At 42.0% G+C, this 20,266-nt stretch overlaps 1 protein-coding gene across 3 annotated transcripts; it reads left to right on the top strand.

The window, feature by feature from the left end:
• The first annotated feature begins 52 nt into the window (after positions 1-52).
• Positions 53-19,029, top strand: BROX (BRO1 domain and CAAX motif containing). Of its 3 annotated transcripts, none has more exons than XM_014951080.1 (13): positions 53-115; positions 2,110-2,240; positions 3,167-3,273; positions 5,477-5,573; positions 6,916-7,011; positions 7,674-7,746; positions 8,107-8,212; positions 8,764-8,853; positions 10,088-10,173; positions 11,471-11,552; positions 12,620-12,770; positions 14,038-14,197; positions 14,697-19,029. In XM_014951080.1, the coding sequence occupies exons 2-13, from the start codon at positions 2,140-2,142 to the stop codon at positions 14,781-14,783; spliced, it is 1,236 nt and encodes a 411-aa protein (XP_014806566.1). In that variant the 5' UTR covers positions 53-115; positions 2,110-2,139; the 3' UTR covers positions 14,784-19,029. The 3 variants fall into 3 exon arrangements, with proteins under 3 accessions (XP_014806566.1, XP_014806565.1, XP_014806567.1); XM_014951079.1 differs by lacking the exon at positions 53-115 and adding an exon at positions 139-723; XM_014951081.1 differs by lacking the exons at positions 53-115; positions 2,110-2,240; positions 3,167-3,273 and adding an exon at positions 3,669-3,773.
• The last annotated feature ends 1,237 nt before the right edge of the window (positions 19,030-20,266 follow it).

Genomic DNA, 20,266 nt, shown 5'->3' with positions numbered 1-20,266 from the left:
CGTCACGTGGCTCCTGAGGGAGCGCGCGCCCGCCCTCCCAGCTGGGTCGCGGCGGCGGCGGCACCTCCCCTCCCGCTCCGCTCCCGGCCCTGCCCCTCCGGGAGGCCACTCTCGGGTAAGCAGCGCCACCCCAGGGCAGTGTCACCCGCCTCGGAGGGTCGGTGCCGCCGCCGGTATCCCTTCCCGCCTCTGTTTGCGGAGGGCTGTGGGGCGCCCGGCCGTGCCTCCGCCGGCTGTCCCGGTCCCAACCCGCGGGGCTGGCGGCGGCCTGAGGGGGGATAACCGACGGGATCGATGCGTTCGGCCAGCCGTACCGCGCGGGTCGATGCCATCGTCTCTCCGCTGGCGCTGTCTGCGGCGGCAGAGCCGGAAGTGGCGGCGGTTACCGGGAGGGTCTCTCTGTCTGTGAGGGCCGCCTGGGCCGCGCTCGGTGCTGTCGGTGGGGCTGGGGGAGCCGGGCGGCACGGCACAGCACGGCAGCTACCGCTGGGAAAGGCGTCGCACGCCGGGGCGGGCGTCGGTCGGTGTGTGCCGCTGGTGGCGCGGGGGGCTTTAGGTGAGGCAGCGGCGCGGGCCTGAGGCGGCCGGCGGCGGGCAGGGTCCCGCCGAACTGGGTCTGGTGCGGCGGTAAAGGGGGCCCGGACACGGAAGATCTCTCGTTAAGCGCCTGTCACCTGGCTCGGGCGCGGCTGAGGCCTGTGACAGCTCCTCTCCGCTGCGCAGGTGGGTGGCGGTGTCGCGGTAGGGGCTGACACGATAAACGAGTCGCCCGCAGGGTCAGGGAGAGCTGGAGGGTGGCAGGGGTCTCTGCTTGGCACCTGTCCCCTCTTTTTACCTTTTTTTTTTTCAGCAAATAGAATCATAGGATCACTGTGGCTGGAAAGGGGCCTTTAAGATCACCAAGTCCAACTGTTGACCTGGCACTGCCAAGTTAACACTAACCCGTGTCCCTCAGCACCACATCTACCCATCTTTTAAATCCCTCCAGAGATGGTGACTCCACCACTTCCCTGGGCAGCCTGTTCCAATGCTTGATAACCCTTTCTGTGAAGAAATTTTTCCTCATAATCCAATCTAAACCTCCCCTGGTGCAACTTGAGGCTGTTTCCTCTTGTCCTGTCTCCTGTGACTTGGGACAGTCACTTCCTGTTCACCACACAGGCTAGGATGCTGTTGGCCTGACCAACACCCGTGGTTCCTCTTCTGCCAGGCAGCTTTTCAGCCACTCTTCTCCCAGCCTGGAGCATTCATGGGGTCGTTGTGACCCAAGTGAGTGCAGGACCTGGTAATTTGCAAAGCTGCAAAGCATTTTATAATGATGACCTTACAGATTCAAAAAAGATCGTACGGTGATGGACGTCTTGGGGGCGTCTCTGGTCTGATGTCCTGCTCGGAGCAGGGTCAACTCTGAGATTAAACCATGTGGCTCTGGGCTTTATCCAGTGAGATCTTAAAAGCCTTTGAGGATGGAGACCGCACGAGGAGGAGGAGCACGAGCTCTTTGAGCAACTTGTTCCTCAGTTTCACCATCCTCACGGTGAAGAGGTTTCTCATTTTGACCCATACAGACCTCCCTTTGTTTCAGTGGGTGGCCGTTATTTTGCATCCTCCTCCACGCGCTGCTGTTGGAAGCTCATTGGGATGCTTATGTTATATGTGTTTGCTGAAATTGAGGTAAAAGGAAAATGGTGGTTTGTTTTACCTGTACTCTACCAAACTTCCAGGTCTGTTACATGTGTCTAAATATGTCCGTGTTTTCAACAAGGGTTACTATGTAATTGCAGTTTCATCTATATTGATGGTGCTACAATAAAAGCTGCTTATAGATTGGCCATTATCCCACTTAAAATAGTTGCATATGTATTTCTGGAGGGTGAAATTCTCAAACCAAGCACATGGGTGATGAAGATAAGGCATGCGGTAGCTTAGTGTTTCAAATGGAAGAAAAGAAGTCTAATTTCTTCTGTGTAATTATAGAGAGCTTTGCAGATTAATTTCTTTCCTAATTGTTTACATTTGGAATATATTTTTGTGAGCTGAGAAGCATGGTATACAGGGCATCTCAGTTGTACCTGTTCCCTCAGCTGTTCGTTTCTTTCCATGCTTTAGATTTGGCATAAACAACACTACAGAAAGAAAATGACCCACTGGTTTCATCGCAACCCTTTGAAGGCCACAGCTCCCGTTTCATTTAATTATTATGGGGTAGCTACCACTCCAGCTGCAGCAAAGGTTTGCAAGTAAGTGTATACTTGTGATCGACTTCACTCTGTCTCTCACAGTTTGGAGGACATCCTTAAAAGTACGGGTTACTCTGCAATTTTTGTTCTGAAGATGACTAGAAATGTGTAGGCTGGGAGACAATAAGACACTGATGACACTGAACATTTAGTTACAAAGAGTGAATTATCCAGTTTTCAAGTCTCTGAGTGTATAGCAAGGCCTATTATAATGCAAAGGCAAAAGACTAAACATTTCATTGTCTTTCTGATGACTGTGCCACCTTCTGCAAAAGATTATTTAAAGTAATTTCCATGAGTGAATAAGGCATGAACGTTCTATGGTAGATAAGAATATAACGAAAAGAGATCTGAGCTTATTTTGCAGATCTATTCTTATCTCTTCATATGCTTGTCCCATTCTAATGTTGAAGACTGTTCTGGTTAGTACTTCCCATCCCTGCCTCTGCACCCAGCCTCTTGGGAGATAAAGGCATAGTTATGTTAGTGTTAGAACAATAGATTGATAATGAATACTAATGATCCGTTGCTGTCTGTCCGAAATGGGTTATACTTTAAACTAAAGAGTCAATCATATGTATCCAGAGGAGAAAGGAAGATTATTCTGTGTTGGAATCAGTTATGTTAGTGTTAGAACAATAGATTGATCATGAATACTAATGATCCATTGCTGTCTGTCCGAAACGGGTTATACTTTAAACTAAAGAGTCAATCCTGTGTATCCAGAGGGGAAAGGAAGATTTTTCTGTATCTGTTGGAATGTTTCTCATGAAGTACCTTTCCTTAGCTTTGGATAGGTAAATTGAATGCTTAGCTTCACTTGCTTAGTCAAAAGGGCGGTGGCATACATGGGTGGGTACTTTCTTAATAGTACATTTTTGGGTAGAATTTCTTAGGTTTATTATTTCTTCCCCCTCCCCCCGCAGTGATTTGAGGTTATCTCGAACACGGCTGTTGGAGCTGTTTACAGACTCAAGCTGTAATCCAGAAATGATGAAGAATGCAACTGACTTGTACTTCTCGCTCTTGCAAGGTAGGAACATTTATGAGCAATACTGCTAATACATCAAGAGATGTAATTTGAGTTTTAATGAGGCTTCTCAGAATGTGTATCATGCCAATCTTCTGTAAAGAAGCTTTGTGCTTCTCAGGAAGGAGAGTATCTTCGTGGGTTCTGTGCTTAATACCAGTCATGGGTACTCGCCAGGCCCTTTCTATAAGTTCCAGTGTTCTTTGTGACCCTGCCAGTACTAGGTGTTGGCAGTCCTGGCCTCTTGCTTTTTACCTCATTCTGCTTCCTGCTTGAGGAGAAAATGTTGATTTGTTGCTTCGATTGTGGTGAATTGCTCCTTAAGTATAAATTGAATCTAGTACATTTTTGGGTAGAATTTCTTAGGTTTATTATTTCTTCCCCCTCCCCCCGCAGTGATTTGAGGTTATCTCGAACACGGCTGTTGGAGCTGTTTACAGACTCAAGCTGTAATCCAGAAATGATGAAGAATGCAACTGACTTGTACTTCTCACTCTTGCAAGGTAGGAACATTTATGAGCAATACTGCTAATACATCAAGAGATGTAATTTGAGTTTTAATGAGGCTTCTCAGAATGTGTATCATGCCAATCTTCTGTAAAGAAGCTTTGTGCTTCTCAGGAAGGAGAGTATCTTCGTGGGTTCTGTGCTTAATACCAGTCATGGGTACTCACCAGGCCCTTTCTATAAGTTCCAGTGTTCTTTGTGACCCTGCCAGTACTAGGTGTTGGCAGTCCTGGCCTCTTGCTTTTTACCTCATTCTGCTTCCTGCTTGAGGAGAAAATGTTGATTTGTTGCTTCGATTGTGGTGAATTGCTCCTTAAGTATAAATTGAATCTATTAATTAGTTGATAGAAATTGTTCTTTAGTGTAAACTTCTGATTTGTCTAATGCTAGATAAAAGACTTGTGGCAAGTTTACACTTTCTGCTGCTTGTCTTAAGTGTATATATAGGTGCTCATTAGCATAGTATCTACATTTTCACTAGGTAGTTATCTATGATGAGGCCTTCACTTGAAACCTTCCTCCTGCCAGTCTATTAATTAGTTGATAGAAATTGTTCTTTGGTGTAAACTTCTGGTTTGTCTAGATAAAAGACTTGTGGCAAGTTTATACTTCTGTTGCTTGTCTTAAGTGTATATATAGATGCTCATTAGCATAGCATCTACATTTTGACTAGGTAGTCATCTGTGATGAGGCCTTCACTTGAAACCTTCTTCCTGCCAATATTTTGATAATTCTCTCTTAGCAGTCAGGTGCTCAGACAAGTTTCTTAGCGCTGAGTTTTCAGGAATCAGCTGATTCATGGAAATTGTGATCTTTCAGTCTGTCAAAGTGAAGCAGCTCAAGTTGGTTTAGTTCCCTCAGTGCCTGGAATACTAATGCTAGGTAAAAGTGAGATAACAGTCGCTTTTGCTGCAGGCACGATTTGAAGAGTTTCTTCAGGAAAACATCATGCTCGGTCTCTAAAATCTTCTGCAAGTGAAAGGAGCAAGCATTCTTTTTGTATATAAACATGTGACAGCACCTAGAGCTGTAGCTGCAATAGCTGCTGTTGGAAATCTTGAGATCTTGAAGTCTGTAAGACCTGGTCAGATGATGGCCCATATTATTCCTCCCAGAAAAATTCCATGGGGCTGCATATGCCAGCATTTGAACATCCCATAGCATGAGCTTCATTGCACCAACTGCTGCTTTCTGGGCTGCGGGACATAAAGAACCAATTTCCTGTAGCCCTGGAGGCAAAAGAGATGAGGGCTAGGTGAGCCTGTGCTTACAAGCCCTTTTCCCTCTTCCTGTTGTCTAGGCAGCTTTTCCTGAAATTTTCCAGTTGCCATTATGGTGGCAGGGACAGTCGCTCGCTCACCTCGAGCAGCCTCAGCCATCCTGTGCCTGGGTCAGTCCAGCTCCATTAATCACCTTACGGGACACGCAGACCTTTGCAGGGTTTTCCTTCAGCAGTCAAGACTCACAGGGCTGAGTCAGTAACCTGCTGGGCAAGGAGTTTCTTGGAGCAGCCAGTTTGGTTTTTTGTTCTCAAGATACTGAGGAATAAAAGCCTCAGGAAGTAACACAGTTTTTTGAGTGGTACAACAAGAAACATTCCTTTATCTGTATCCGTATTCTCCTTGATTCCCATTCCTTCATTACTTGTTTCTGGTTGTTCCTTTGAGATTGCCTATCGGTATGTTTTTTTATTCTATAGGTTTTATCCTTTCACTGGATGACTCTTCCCAAGAATGCAAGTTGAGATATATTCAGAATTTTAAGTGGACAGACACATTACAAGGACAAGTTCCAAGGTACATACGCTTTTATGATTACAGGGTATGCAGCTGTTTTCTTCTGGCCTGTTACGTATGTGCACGTGTGCCAACACAGGTGTGGAGGAAAACTTAGAAGTGTAGCAAAATTTTGAACACAAAGTAGTTTCCACAACCTTGTTGCTCTGTGGTTTTGGTAATTGCTGTACTGTATTAGGTGTTCTGAGGCACGCGTTGCCTTTGTGTAAAGGCGTGACAATGCATGATAATGGTAGAAGGATCCATTGTGTCTTAGGTGATCTACAGACTGTATCTACAGTTGGGTAGAGCAGTACAAATAAGAACCTTGAGGGTATTGGTGAATTAAATATGATAACATAGGTTAGTACAGGTCAAGACGTTTTCATTTGGCGCTATTGCCTGACCAGTATCTTCTGAGTTTTTTGAAGTGCAAATGTTGCTGAAGATCTAATTTTGTTCCTGTCCTCTGAAGCTCCTGGTACATCTACTCCTGGTACAAACAAACAAAGCTGCTGTTTTAAGAAGGAATATAGATCTGTAACCTTCTGGATTACTCAGTTGTCTCTCGCTGTTGAGGGTAATTGTGTTGTATAACCACACTTACAGATTTGTCAGGCTTTATCTAGAAGTGGTGCTCGGCTTCCTCAAAGCTTTTATTCCCTTTGGAAGACAATCTGTTTATTAGGCCTCTCTTCTAATTTTCTCATGGTCATACACACTTGTACTTGTGCCAGCATTATCCTTCCCACTCCCACACCTTTCTTTTTCAAGTTCACTTGTTCCTAAGCTATACTGAACTTGTGATTGCAAGTTTGCTCTTTTCAAAGACTGTGTTTTTAGCTTCTGAAATTTCCTGTTATTTGCACATGCCGTTTAAGTGCAGTTACGTAAATACTTGCAATAACATTCATTTGAGGGAGATGTAATAGACTCTGACTTATTAACTTAGCAGCTACAACTTTAAAGTAGACATTCCAGAGCGAGGCTTTCCACAAAATGTGCAATTTTTTTTTTTTTTTAAAAAAAAAAAAAAAGGAAAAATGTCAGCCACACCCAAAGCTAAACAAATCTCAAGTTACTGTTTTAAAATAAAAGTTCCCAAGTGGGAAGGGTAGGCATCTGAATGTGGGAATTATAATTATGAGCTCTTAAAGGAAATAAGTAAAAATTGAAGTGTCATTTAGGCAGTTCAGCAAGTAGGAGGTTCTGAATTGGAAATTGTTGACTTTTAAAATGAAAAATATTTTATGGAGATAAATGTCGACTAATGCTGTGTGAACTATCAGCAGAGAGAGTGCCTGTCAGAACAAAATGGAAAGCATTAAATTGTTTTGGGGGGGTTTTGTCTGTCTTTCTTTAGTGCCCAGCAGGATGCAGTGTTTGAACTGGTTTCCATGGGATTTAATGTAGCTCTGTGGTACACAAAATATGCATCAAGACTTGCTGGAAAAGAGGAGTAAGTGTTTTTCTTTTCTTAGTAATTCCATTGCAGCAATATTCCACCAAAAAAGCGTGGCAGGTTCTGAGTGTTGCCTGCTGTAGTGCCTGTCCAGCTGAGCCAGTGGGAGTTCAGGGAGGCAGTTGGCCTTCGTTCATGTGGGGTAATGTCCAAGTGCACTTCAATCCCTTCTTGCCTCCGTGAACAAAGTGTACTAGTTCCATGTGACTGTGGTATAGAGAAAGTGTCAGTTGTGAGTAAACCCTTCATCAGTCCTGCTCTGAATGGCCGGGTACAAACCTGAGATTCTCAAAATCACAGCTCTGCTGACTTTTAGCCTTACAGATTTCTGAAGCTTTGGCTTTTATCACTGAGGTTACCTTTTGCCTGAAAGTCATTACAACGTCTTACATTTCTTTTTTTCAAGTGAGTTCTACTTAATTATTAAATGATTGGACACTGTAAGAAACTTGTTTGCCACAAGGGTAGCACAGCAATGGGACAGGTTACTTGGGGACTTAGTGGACTCTCTGTTCTTGAAGGAATAAAGATTTATCTAAACAAAGCCATAACTGACCCGATCTACTGTTGTTGGTGGTCCTGCTCCAAGGCAGGAGTTGAAACTAAATGACGCCTAGAAATCCTTTCTAACTAAAATGTAATTGATTCTACATCCTTAGCATAACAGAAGATGAAGCAAAAGATGTTCACAGAAGCTTGAAGATAGCAGCTGGGATTTTTAAACACTTGAAGGTAGAAAAAACAGCTTTTGCTGTCTGTTCTTTAAATTGTCTCCAACCACTTGACTTCTTGTTTTAGAAAAGCCTTCACTTTTCTGTTGAGGTTACAGAGTAAACAAATCCCTCAGACTATGTGAATGATACAGAAAAATATTGTGTTAATATGCTGTGCTACGACTCAATCCCTGCTACTCTTCCCTAGTGGCAGTGGAAGAGTAATTAGTTTGTCTCCCCAGTAGCAGATGCAGCAGTGCAGCCAGCCTTAGTGGGACCTTCACCCAGCGTCCCATGCGTTTAGGAATAAGGGACTTGCTTTGCGTTGGCAGCAGTGGTATTGAGCCTAAACTAACTTTGAGACTTGCTTTTTACTTAGGAAAGTCACATTCCAAAATTGATTACACCTGTAGAAAAAGGAAGAGATTTAGAAGCTCGACTTATAGACTCATACATCATACAGTGCCAAGCTGAAGCTCAAGAAGGTACCTTCAAATCTATATCTGTTTGGGGTGGGAAACGACAGTCTCTGTGGGCTACTTACCATGTCTTGCGAAGTCTGCTTGGCACCAATGCCATTTGTTTTCTTCTGAAGTACTACGGCTTAGGGGAGTGGGTTGCTGTTAAAGTAACTTAAGCTACAATTACAGGAGGAAAATGCCAAAAATCAGTCTGATATAATAAATGTAACCACTTTAGAAGAACTTGTGTGTGACATTTTCCCCCCTCTTCTTTTTTCCTTTCATGCAGTCTTTTCACCACCACGCTTGCCTAAAATAAATTCCCAATTCCTTTACTTTAAAATATTTGCAGCTTCTGTTTACTAGCTAGTCTTCCAACTAATCTTCCTTCAGTTTTTCTATTAATTTGCAATAATTCTGTCCAAGAAACAATCTGTCTTTATTCTGCAGTTTGCTTGACTGCACAATACTTGTTTTCTGCTCATGTAGGACTTTTAAAATGCTAAATGCCTCTGCCGGTTTCCTGTGACATTTTCAATTAAACTTTAATACTGTGGTGTGGAATTTTTTTTCAGTGACAATTGCTCGGGCTATTGAGCTGAAACACAATCCAGGCCTAATAGCTGCTCTTGCTTATGAAACAGCTAACTTCTACCAAAAAGCTGGTAAGTGTCATGTTTTGTATCCTTAGTGACCTGGTTTATGCATTCTTGCCAGCAGACATATTTCACCCACCCATCAATTGCGATATTAACGCTGTTGCTCAGTGGATATACTTTGTATATTTAGCTTCTATTTAGCACTTTTAAGGCTTCGGTTATCAGCATAACAGATAGATTTTGCTAAGGCTTTTTGTTTTAGTGGGAATCTTTTTCTGTAGGTAATGGTAGGAAATATGAGTGGACAGGAAGGCAGAGCAATGTCTTGAGAATATGCAATAGTAGCAAACAAATGGCTTGATGTAAATGGAGTGTGTTTCACCTGCTGTTGGGCAGCAGGTTACGATGCAACTCCTAAAGTGTGTAGCAGGTTAATTCTGTACATCCTTCCAGATGAATAAGCTGATCTGTAGCTTACTGAGCAAAGTGGGAAAAGTGCAAAATATGGGAATCAGTATCATAGAATCACAGAATGGCTTGGGTTGGAAGGGACCTTAAAGATCATCCAGTTCCAACCCCCCTGCCATGGGCAGGGACACCTCCCACCAGACCACGTTGCTCAAAGCCCCATCCAGCCTGGCCTTGAACCCCTCCAGGGATGGAGCAGCCACAGCTTCTCTGGGCAACCTGTTCCAGTGTCTCACCACCCTCACAAGGAAGGATTTCTTCCCAATACCTAATCAAAATCTCCCCTCTTTCAGTTTAAAACTGTTCCCTCTCGTCCTTTCACTCCGCTCCCTGATTGAGAGTCCTTCCCCATTTCTCCTGGAGCCCCTTTAGGTACTGGAAGGGGCTCTAAGGTCTCCCCAGAGCCTTCTCTTCTCCAGGCTAAACAACCCCAACTCTCTCAGCCTGTTCTCACAGCAGAGGGGCTCCACCCCTCAGGTAAGAGATGAAATATTGTAACATAGGTAGGCTTTTATAGGTCACTACTTAAAATTAAACTAGGAACAGGCTTTGAAATGCTGCCTAAAAATACTTAGGAGAATTAGCCTTCTAAACTTAGTGGGCAGCAGCTTCAGGGATTCTAGGGACAATTGCATCATAGCTCAATAAACGGCATATTTTTGGTTTTTCTCAGTTTCTCTGTGTCTTTGCAGCAGTAACTTATGTCACTTGTTTCTGGCTACTTTATCATTAAGATCTATTGCTAAATTTAAGAACTCTGCTCTTTGTGAGTGTGTGGGATTTTTGTTTTTATGAAATGTCTTAAAGAGTAACATTACATCTGTGTCCGTAGATCAAACATTATCCAGTTTGGATCCAACCTATGCAGGTAAATGGAGGAAGTACTTAAACTTGAAGACCTGTTTCTATATGGCCTACGTAAGTACTTTGGTTGGCAGCAGTCACAGTTTTTAGTGCTGTCTGAGGTCTGGGTAGGGAACAGGGACTAAGTGTTGCCTTGACGTGCTTTCCGTGCTCTGAAGAGGCTGTGCAGTGTCCGTGGCATTTGAAGTGGTTTTGTTGAGCCCAGTGAAGTTACTGCAGCGTGGAATTTATTGTAATCACGTATTGCTAAGTGAAGCAATTCAGGTTGAGCAAGATACTTGTCTTCCATTCTCTGCATCACAGTCTGATTTTAGGCATAATTCAGAGCTGATAATGTTTTTGAAGGCCCTGAATTAAACTGCATCAAGCGATGTTAGGTACCGTTCCATGTGCTGCTCCTTCTTGCATGACTTGCCTCGTACCAAGTGCAGTGATGCTCTTGGGATCAGCAGCTGCTCAATTTGCTCTTTATTTCTGGTACCTGCCACAGCCTGTCATCTGCCTCTTTCATGCTGTAAAAAAAGGCCCAAGCTAAGCAGTTAACACAATTGTCTTTCTCTTACATTAAACCTGTAGCTAAAAGCCGCTTGCCTTATGAGCAAGTTTGAGAGGTTAGAGAGGGTCAGAGGTGGGGTACCTTTTCTTTTTTAAAATTGTGCAATAGGGGCAATGGTAGATGTAGATAACACTGGCTATACTGTGAGAACAGACGTTAAAGGAAGGTATGCAAGGGAGACATTAGTTTGTGGGATTGTTTCATTCCGTGTAGCATTTAAAGTCAACAACTCCTGATAACAGGAAAGAGGCAATTCAGTTCTCACTGGAATACAGTACTATCTTCAAGCATAAGGAATTCCTGTGAGGGAATGGGACTTTGTGGGGTGGAAAAGTTATTTGGACTATGGCAAGACACCTCAAGCAGCAGAACACCTCATCTCTTCTGGATTCAATGGTGTTTGTTGCAGATTTGGCTTTTGAGCATTAAGGTAGTTTTAGTTTTTAGAGTCTTTGTTTTGTAAACTTCACTGGAGTACATCCTCTTCCTTTTTTCAGTAAGAGAGAGGGGTTTGAACTAGACTATATACCAGTGCTTTTGGTAAAACAGCCTCCATGAAGCTCCAAGCTAATCTTGGCTACACCTGAGACAGCTCTCCTCATACGTGCCTGAGGGTGTTTATATCGAACTGCAGTGTTCAGCGAATGCTGCTTTGAGTAGCATTCCCAAATCCTCAGCTGTCTGCACGGAACGACAGCCTGGGAGAGATGCAGCTCCCATGTAAGGAAGAGCAGAAGTGAATCGGTGCAGGAAGTGCCCAGTGTTGTTGGTAACTATTTTCTCCTCTCCCATTAGGCATACTGTTACCACGGTCAGACTCTGTTGGCAAGTGATAAATGTGGGGAAGCAATCAGATCTCTGCAGGAGTCAGAAAAATGTAAGTATGATTGAGACTGGATGACAGGGTCTGATGATGACATGCCTGGTTTATTTTGCTATATCATGTTTATCACCCTCAAAGACTTAAGATTTTATCTGTCACCTGGTGAAAATCCAGCACGCTTTTGAGTAGATACAGTATATTATTTTTTTTTTTTTGTCTTACCAAAGACTGTCTTTCATAATGGTGCTGCATAAAATTTCATCTTCACTTCTCAGCCTGTTAAAGGTTGGTGTTTTGACCTGCCTGCAACACAGTGTAGAAGTCAATTGGCTGGTCACCACGTTTTCTGGTCTGTATATTAAGTTACTGCAGCCTTTTCTGCTTTGGAGGATGCTCTGTCTTACATTAAATAGTGATCTAGACCATGATTGTTTGATTGTTTTTAAACAGATTTCAGTAACTTATTTCCTTTCTATTCATTGAAAAGTAGATTAAGAGAAGTTTGCAGTAGTTCAGGGTCATCTGCCCATCCTTTTCTCTTCAAAGCTCTTGCTACTCCAATGCCTGCACTGCATAACTTTACCACAATATATACAAAAAAAAGCTCAAATCGTCAAATTGGAAACTTTTAATATCAATTTTAAAAATAAATAAAAAGAATTTATGAAGAACAAACTGAGTTGGATTACTTGCAGTGAAACACACTGTGTTTTTTACTGTCCCTGCTGTTCAGAGAAGAATGCTGCTTTTGCCAATCCATATTGAGTGGTGTTTAATTTTGGGCATCAGCTGTTAGGACACCTTATGCCCTCTCTTTTTCCCTCCCATGTGGCACAGTTCTTGGGCTTATTGTTGCATTTTGCCCCACACTTAAGAATGCTTTCCTGCATCTTCCCACCCAAAAAGCTGTCTTTTTTTTTTTTTTTAATGTTCCTAGTCTCTTTTTTTGATGGAGAAAATCTTGGCTGGAAGTGCTGCAGTTGAGCTAGTTTATTTTTGTTTCTAAGAAGCAAGAAGCCGGAATGGATTGTGGTATCTCCTAACACCGAAGCACCGTAGATCAGAACTGTGATTTAATAGAGTCACGTAAATGATTTTTATTACATTTCTTTCTTGCAAAGTTTTTGCCAAGGCTGAAGCATTGTGCAAAGAATATGGAGAAACCAAAGGGCCCGGGACCACTGCCAAACCTTCTGGACATCTCTTCTTTAGGAAATTAGGAAGTTTGATTAAGAACACACTAGAAAAATGCCAAAGAGAGAATGGATTCATGTAAGTAATTCGTGGCTGGTATGTTACTCTGTATGAACTGTTAGTACCTCATTTGCTTTCAAGATGGGATGGAAAATTTTACTCTCCAGTTCTTAAATTCCTTTAGGACATGGCATGTAACTTAAGGATACGTTTGCAATTCTGTCATTTTCTCTGAGCAGATTTGCTATGGGTCTGTGCTATTGCCCTCTCTGTATTCTGTGCCAGTTGAGTTGTCCCGGAGAGGTGAAATGGTTTTCTTCCTTCATTGCTCAGCCACTGTGTTTCTTTTCCTTCTGCACAAGAAAAAGTCCTGTAAAGGTTGCTGCGTTGCTCTGATACCCTCTTCCCAGCTGCTGGTATCTAGTAGGCAGAAGAAGACAGAGGCGAAGTGGAGAAGATTCTGTCTTGGTAGCAGGGAAGTCAAGATACAATCATGCCTTCAGTGAAGAATATGTTTAGGGTGCCAGGAGCTTTACCAGCCCTAAGTATCGTTAATATTGTGAATAGGGCTTTATGTTAGTTAATGCCCGTTCCAAAAAGAGTTTGGAAGCTGTTTAAAATAGCAAGATTAGTTTGGCTTTAGAATTCTTTTGCTCATTTCTTTCTCCCTTCCCCTTCTCTTATGATTTAGTATTCCATAATAGGTTTGTTATTTCCCTTTTTGTGATATTTAAAGACCTGCATAATAGGGGCATTGTCTAAACAATAAGGATTGTCAAGTACGTCGAGCTGAACTGCAAATAGGAGAAGTTCTCTGCTTTGGTTCTAATAACCGTTGCCATCTCTTATGACAGCAGCGTACAGGAGATTGCAACAGATCCGTGTCCCTCTAGAAACAAACTTTGAAAGGGAAACCAGATAACCAGTGACTGTTCTGGGAGATGTGCCCACCGCAGAGCTCTGCCGCAGCACAGTGCATGTCAGGATTTGTCAGTTTTCATTATTTTAAATCCTCATTTGGATTTTGAAGGCCTTTTGGACAAAAGGTGCTCTTCTGACTGAAGCGCTGGGAATAGTGGTTCCCAAGTTGGAAAAAACCCACCTAGCTATTAGGGGATGAACAATCACAAGAATGAAAGCAACTTCTTCTTGGTAATCTTGCTCTGTAACAGACAGTGTTACTATTTTGCTGACAAAATGCACGTTGGATGGTGCCTTGATGAAATGGAAGAGAGCAGCAATGATTGCCACTGCAAAAACCCAGGTTGTTTTTCTTTAGAATGGCAAACGAGACTTGCAGAGATAGTGCACTGTGTTTTAAATCTATTGCTGTATTCTCTTACAGCTATTTTCAGAAGGTGCCAGCAGAGGCTCCCCAGCTGGAACTGAAAGCAAACTATGGCTTAGTAGAGCCTGTTCCTTTTGAATTTCCTGCCTTGAACGCACACTGGACTCCTGAAACACTTGCAGCGTTTGATCTCACCAAGAGGCCAAAGGATGACACTGTAAGATAATCTTATGTACTGTTCTTCCCCGTTAACTTCATTCTGTGTATAACACAGGCTTGCTTTTTGTCTCTTCTGTGAAGTTCCCCAGCTCAGTGCAGGGTACAGACACAAGGCATCCACCCGAGCTCATGTTTCCACTGTACCAGGGGGCAAGTCAGTTCACCTCTCTGCCCCGCTGTCGGCATTTGGAAATTAGGAGTCATTTTTAACTAAGTCCTGAACGGGAGGAAATTCTTCAATGTATCTAAGATGCTGAAATGTTACAGAAGTGAATGCTACAGAAAGATTCTTTTCAGAAAAGGATTCATTTAAGGATGCTGAAATAGGGAATATTTGGCTTTTCGCCCTTGCTTGGGGCTTGCTCAAAGCCTTCAGCCTTGAAAAGAGAGGGGACTATTAGATTAGAATATGTAAAGTTGGCCGTGCCTAAATACTGTGCAGACAAAGTGGTTTCTACTTGTGGTATTTAGGGTTTTTTTTTTCTTCTTGTTTGCAGGCTAAACCAAAACCAGATGAAGAAGTAAAACCTCTGAAGGAACCTGATATAAAGCCTCAAAAAGACACTGGATGCCAGATTTCTTAAGTGCCATAAGTGCTTTGAGTTCACTTCAAAACTATTAATTGGACTCTGGGGCTTTAGTTCTGATCTCCCTTTTTCTGATACTTCTTTTTCAATTTAGAAGACTAATTTAATTTACTTTTTTTATTATGTGTCTATCTTGCTTGAGAATGTGGTGGATTTCTAGGAGTTTATTTATATCTGACTTATTTTTGGTTTTAGTGGGATATCATGGAATGAGTGGGCTTAAATGTTCCTATTGTGCCTCTGGAGAGTTTCTTTTTGTGGGTTTAGTTTTTACCCACAAATAGCAAAGGAAGTATCATGATTGTAACACTTGAGGATTTTTCCATTAAATTATATGCTATATAATGTCAAATTCGGCAAACAGAAGTTTGCATAAATGGTTATATTTATTCAGATTTTGTCATTCAGGGTTAACACCTTGTTATGTTCCAATTCATTTAACTGTAGTTAGGGAAGAAAATCTGGGTTTGGTTTTTAACACCCCCATGGTATTTCACAGAACTTGGTAAACCTTAAGTTCTGTGTAACTGGAGCACAATTTATATTCTTCTGAAATGATTAGTCTCTGTCCTTTCCTCTATAGATTAGGTTTTTTGTATCAGAATTTGTAGGAAGGTACTTTAGCTTAGATACTTAAATTTAGTATCAAAGTGCATGTGAAGGTGATGCAGCAAGTAGTATGAAAGTGCTCAAAAGTAATGCATCATGGGGTCGTTCATTCAAGGTTTTTGAATCTTGATAGATTTGGTAAGTTTGAAAGCTGCAAATAGTTAAAATCTTCTGGCACTAGAAAAGCTCCTCTTGAATTCCTAAAGCTGTCATGGAATTGTAATTGTACAGTAGAATTGTACTGAAGATGTGATGTTTCCATCTGGTAGTGTCTCTGAGATGCTCTTAGGAGAACAGGGAGGAAAGAGAAGCTGAAGAGCCGGTGGCACAACTGGGAATCCAAGCACTACACTTCTTTTATTCCATATGTAAACAGGGCTATTTCTCAGCTTTTGCAGTATGGCCCTGAAATCAACTCCTCATGAAGAGAACTTGCCAAAAGCCAAGCCCAGTCAAGACTGAGAAAGAAACTATTTTGTAGAACTTGCTTCTTCCATTTTCCTACTGTTGAAAATGTGGTAACGTCTTTAGTGCTGAGCACAGCAAAACACCTGTGTCCACAAAAACAGCTTTCTGATTTTCTGCAAATGCAAAAAAAATACGATGCATGCGTTGAAGCGAAGGCCTTGCAGTCTCTGCACATCACCTTACCTGAGAAAGAAACTGAACAGCCTGAAGATGGTCCCAATTCAACAAAACACGATGGCGTATGCAGTTATTCCACGTGTACTGTAAGCACTCTCCTCACTGTGTACTGTTTGGATCCCTTCATCTTCCACTGCGGCGTGACTCGGTGCTTCTGTTTGAAATCTTTCATGGGACTTCAGTAACTTGGCCTAGAGGGCAGGTCCGTGGCTCCTTGAAGGAGCTAATAGGAAACTCCAGACTCTTCCTGAGTCACCAGACCAAACTACAGAATTCCTTGCTGCAAAAGGCAAAGAGGCCCTTAATGCTGGCTGTTGGGCATGAATCAAATGCGGACCTCATTGATGGATTTTTCTTTCGGCAGGTTCTGCACACAAAGATAAGTGTAAAATCAGCTGAATTTCTTTCAAAGACGTTTCTGTTCTCAAGGGCTCAGGTGGTTAGAGGATAATGAGGAACAAGAAGAATTTCTATCCAAAATTGGTCCATTTCTTCTGATACTGCACAGGGGCCTGGGGTATGTTTTATGAAGAGTTACTCAGATCTGTTCATGACTTGCTCAGCTGACTTTTTAGACTTTTTGCATTGTTAAAAAACCATCTTAGGTTTTGCCAGAATGGAGCGTGGAGCTGCTTTGCTTATAGAGATTTTCATTCTAAAAACTTACTGCAGCCGTAGTAATCTACATTTGCTTAGCCTGCCCCCTCTAAGGACCAAGATGCAGTTAACTCAGTTTCGTAATCAGGATTTCTTTAGTTACTCATTGTTTTTCCGATGCCTGTCTGTATTAATCCATACACGTCTCAACCTAATTGATTTTCTTTTTGTGCAAACTAGATTCTGCTTTCCCTCTTCCGCTCGTTTTCCCTCCCACTGTGGCACAGACTCAGTCTCGTTTGCTGGTGCTGGTGTGGGTCCTGGGACTCATTTCCAGTGAGGCTTTGGTCTGTCGTATACTTCAGTATATGAATATCTTAAAACCAACAGATCATGACTAAATCATTCCCAAACAACTTCTTCGGAAAGATTATTTTGTTTGAATCAAGTTGACTGTAAATAGTTTGGGGTATAACCAAGAGGATTGTGTCAGATTATGGCATTACTTAAGCCTAGCTCTGTAACCTCTTAGGCCGTAGCTGGTTCAGTAAATATGATGTAGTAGTTTAAAAATAGAGTAATGGAACAAACTAATTCACTTAACATGTGTTGCTTTTCAAGACAAACGTTGTTTACTTGTAGCTAAAATCCTATGGCAAACTTCGGATAGTTTTGCCCAAACCCAAGAAATTAGAGACTGTTTAGTTTGCAGAATGTAGAGAGCTGTGAGTCAACGAGCAGGGGGTTTGGGGTTTTGTTGGCTAGTAGCAAGAATTACTGTAAATAATATGTAGACTAACTGTCCAATATGCTTAAGAATATGGGTGAATTGATGGGGACTTTGAGTTAATCTGGAACCTTAGCAGCCACGTTCTATCTGTTACAATTCCCTTTGGTAATTTTTAAGAATGAGGTATTTTGAATGGTGACTTTTTAATACTCTAATGCTGCAAGAGCCTGTTTTTGTGATCTCACTCTGGTTTGAGAGGCTCTCATGGCTAAACCTGCAAATCTCGTTGGTGTAAATAGTCTTTAAAAATTTGTGCCCAGTCCAAACTAGGACAAAACTGCAGCTGATTAAAGCATGGAGTGCTGGGCCCTCTACTTTGTGCTTTTAAAATTGCAGTGATCGTGTTTAATCTACTATAAAACAAACCATTAAGCTCTTTGTAAGATTTCTATTTAAATACCTTTCTCCATGTATTTAAATACACTCCCTCCTTGTTTCATGCTCCCGGGTTTGCAGTAGTTACTCTCCATCCCACGTGTGATGCTCCTAGAACTGAGGGACTAAGTTTGACCCTTGGGTGCTGGTGTTTGCCTCCTGCTGGATTGGGTAGAGGAGTTCTGCCCCTCAGCCTGAGGAGGACATTTGGTCACTTAAGGGTTCAGCGTGGATATGTGGTGCGTCTGTGACGATGGTAGCAGTTCATACTGTAAGCAAGGAAACAGATCCCTGTATCTGTGTAGGATATAGCTAACTTTGCACTTTAGAAATTCCTGATTTTGCAATTTCGGTACAATACACTATAGTTGTAAATATTCCTTCCTGTCAATTTAATTTTGTTGCACTGATTTCAGTACTGTGCTACTGGTAAGATTTTTATGGGAAACATTACTAAAATGTATTTTTAATTGTCGTGTGTATAAAACAAACTCGTGAAGCATATCTCTACCTTTAGTGCTGGGGGAACCCGAGAGGAGGCAGCGTTTCATCTGCCTTCCATGTCAATTCAGAGAAATGAGAAGTTTCTGTCTGTTGGCTGAGGGATGACACATTTCATCCCATCACTACATCTGGTATCTAAACTGAAGTTTCAGTATTAACATAAATCCTGTTCATGCCTATTAATTTTTCCTTTAAAAAAAAATATCTGTTTCTTAAGATCATTGCCAAATTATCTTAGCTCCATAAGCTGCCTTCTTTTTTTCTTTTTCATTTTTTTTTTTCTGTTAACTACCCCAGTTGAGTGAGCAATAAAGCTCGGCGAATGTGACTGGCATGGAAAAGCCCCTGCAGCGGGTGTCTGTCTCCAGATTTTGAGTAGCAGTATAAAGGCCTTTCCACAAGGACCGTTGGTTTGGCTCAGATCTGTCCCCACTGGTGATCTCGAGTCTAACAAATGTCCCGTGGTAACTGAGGGGGTGCTTGAAGGGCTTTTTATGTAGGAAGGCCCACCTCCTTTGGTCTTGGTGCCTTTGTGGATTACAATCTTCTTGAAGCCATCCTGTACTCTGAATAATCAAACTTCAGTGGAATCAGCTCAGATAAGATTGCCCGAGCAGCCTTATTTTGTGAAGACGGTCACCATGCCATCTTAAGCTTCATAGTTTGAAAATTTGTATGTAACCACGAGTTTCAGAATACCATTTAAAATAAACAACCTCAACATATCAGGTTTTGTTTCATTATTTAAAATTTAAGTATAGTAGCAAGAAAAAGGGTCTGTCTTGAATGTTATCTTCTCCAGTTGAATGCAAATGTAATAATTCTAGAGACTACTTTATCCTTTCAGTGTGCCCAAAGGAGGACTGAAATGAGCAAGAGAGTTATGTGAGCTGGGTGCATGTGGAAGTAGTAGCTACAGTGAAACACTTGAAATCACAGGGCATGGAGAGAGGAGGTGGAATCTCCAAACTTCTGTTTAAAAAAAAAAAAAAAGGTAATTGGATATTATTTCATATGGCTATACACAATCCTAGTGCTTGCAAAGGTCTGTGATGTTTAGGGAGGACAGATGGCTGGCCACTTCTCTGTTTGTACACAATCCTAGTGCTTGCAAAGGTCTGTGACGTTTAGGGTGTTCTCTATGCTACGTGGAGGTGTTCCTGGGGGAGGACAGATGGCTGGCCACTTCTCTGGTTGCCAGCAGGGGACAAGTAGATCTGGGGGAAATGTGGGGCTTTTTTTGTTTTCAGAGGCATGGTTGTAAATCCACACTAATGCCCTTCAGCCTCTCAGACCTTAGCACAGTCTCTGTTGGACTCTGATGTCTATTTCCTTCTGAAATAAATCTTTTTCCCTCAGCAGGGTACATTGAAAAAACATACAGAAAAGGTGTTTTCATTCATGCATAGTGTGACTTCAGTAAAAGTATCTAGAACTGATTCTGTAATATTTTTTCTCCTTCCTAGTGATTTAAAGATTTTCAATTTCTATGTATTCCTTAGAAAATAAGATTTTTTTTTGCTGTCTAAAACTTATCTTCTGCTTAATTTTGATAAAATCAAATAACGTAACAGTATGAAAACTGGACCATTTTGAGTGTAGCAGTAGGAATTTGACAATGTCCTGGATATCAACTTTAAGACAAACCTTCCTCTCCAATTTAGTTTCTAAATTTTTTGTATTTTATAGGTGTACTTTAAGACAAACCTTCCTCTCCAATTTAGAAACTAAAATTTTTGTATTTTACAGGTGTTTTTTTTCTCTGACATCAGATTTGTCCATTCAGCCAAGGAGCCAGCCAAGCAGGTAGTTACATTTGGAGACTGTTCTCAGAATAGTTGTTGCTGACTCCTGTTTCATGATCACAATTTCCTTGTCCTGCCCCCATCCTGATTTCTTCTGTCCAGCCAACTGCTCCCCATCACAGAGGTTTCTGCTGAGCTTATCAGGACTCAGTCTT

This window comes from Calidris pugnax, unplaced genomic scaffold (genome assembly GCF_001431845.1).
Source record: "Calidris pugnax isolate Ruff unplaced genomic scaffold, ASM143184v1 scaffold24, whole genome shotgun sequence".
In the NCBI taxonomy this organism is placed as follows: Eukaryota; Metazoa; Chordata; class Aves; order Charadriiformes; family Scolopacidae; genus Calidris; species Calidris pugnax.
The sequence above is the reverse complement of the archived record's forward strand: the minus strand, read 5'-3'. Positions and strand labels throughout refer to the sequence as shown.

Bases quoted from the DNA above. Each gene is read 5' to 3' on its own strand.
- BROX (XM_014951080.1), top strand. From the start codon at position 2,140: ATGACCCACTGGTTTCATCGCAACCCTTTGAAGGCCACAGCTCCCGTT. The intron at 2,241-3,166 runs GTAAGTGTATAC...CTCCCCCCGCAG, and splicing joins GCTGCAGCAAAGGTTTGCAA to TGATTTGAGGTTATCTCGAA. The intron at 11,553-12,619 runs GTAAGTATGATT...TTTCTTGCAAAG, and splicing joins TCTGCAGGAGTCAGAAAAAT to TTTTTGCCAAGGCTGAAGCA.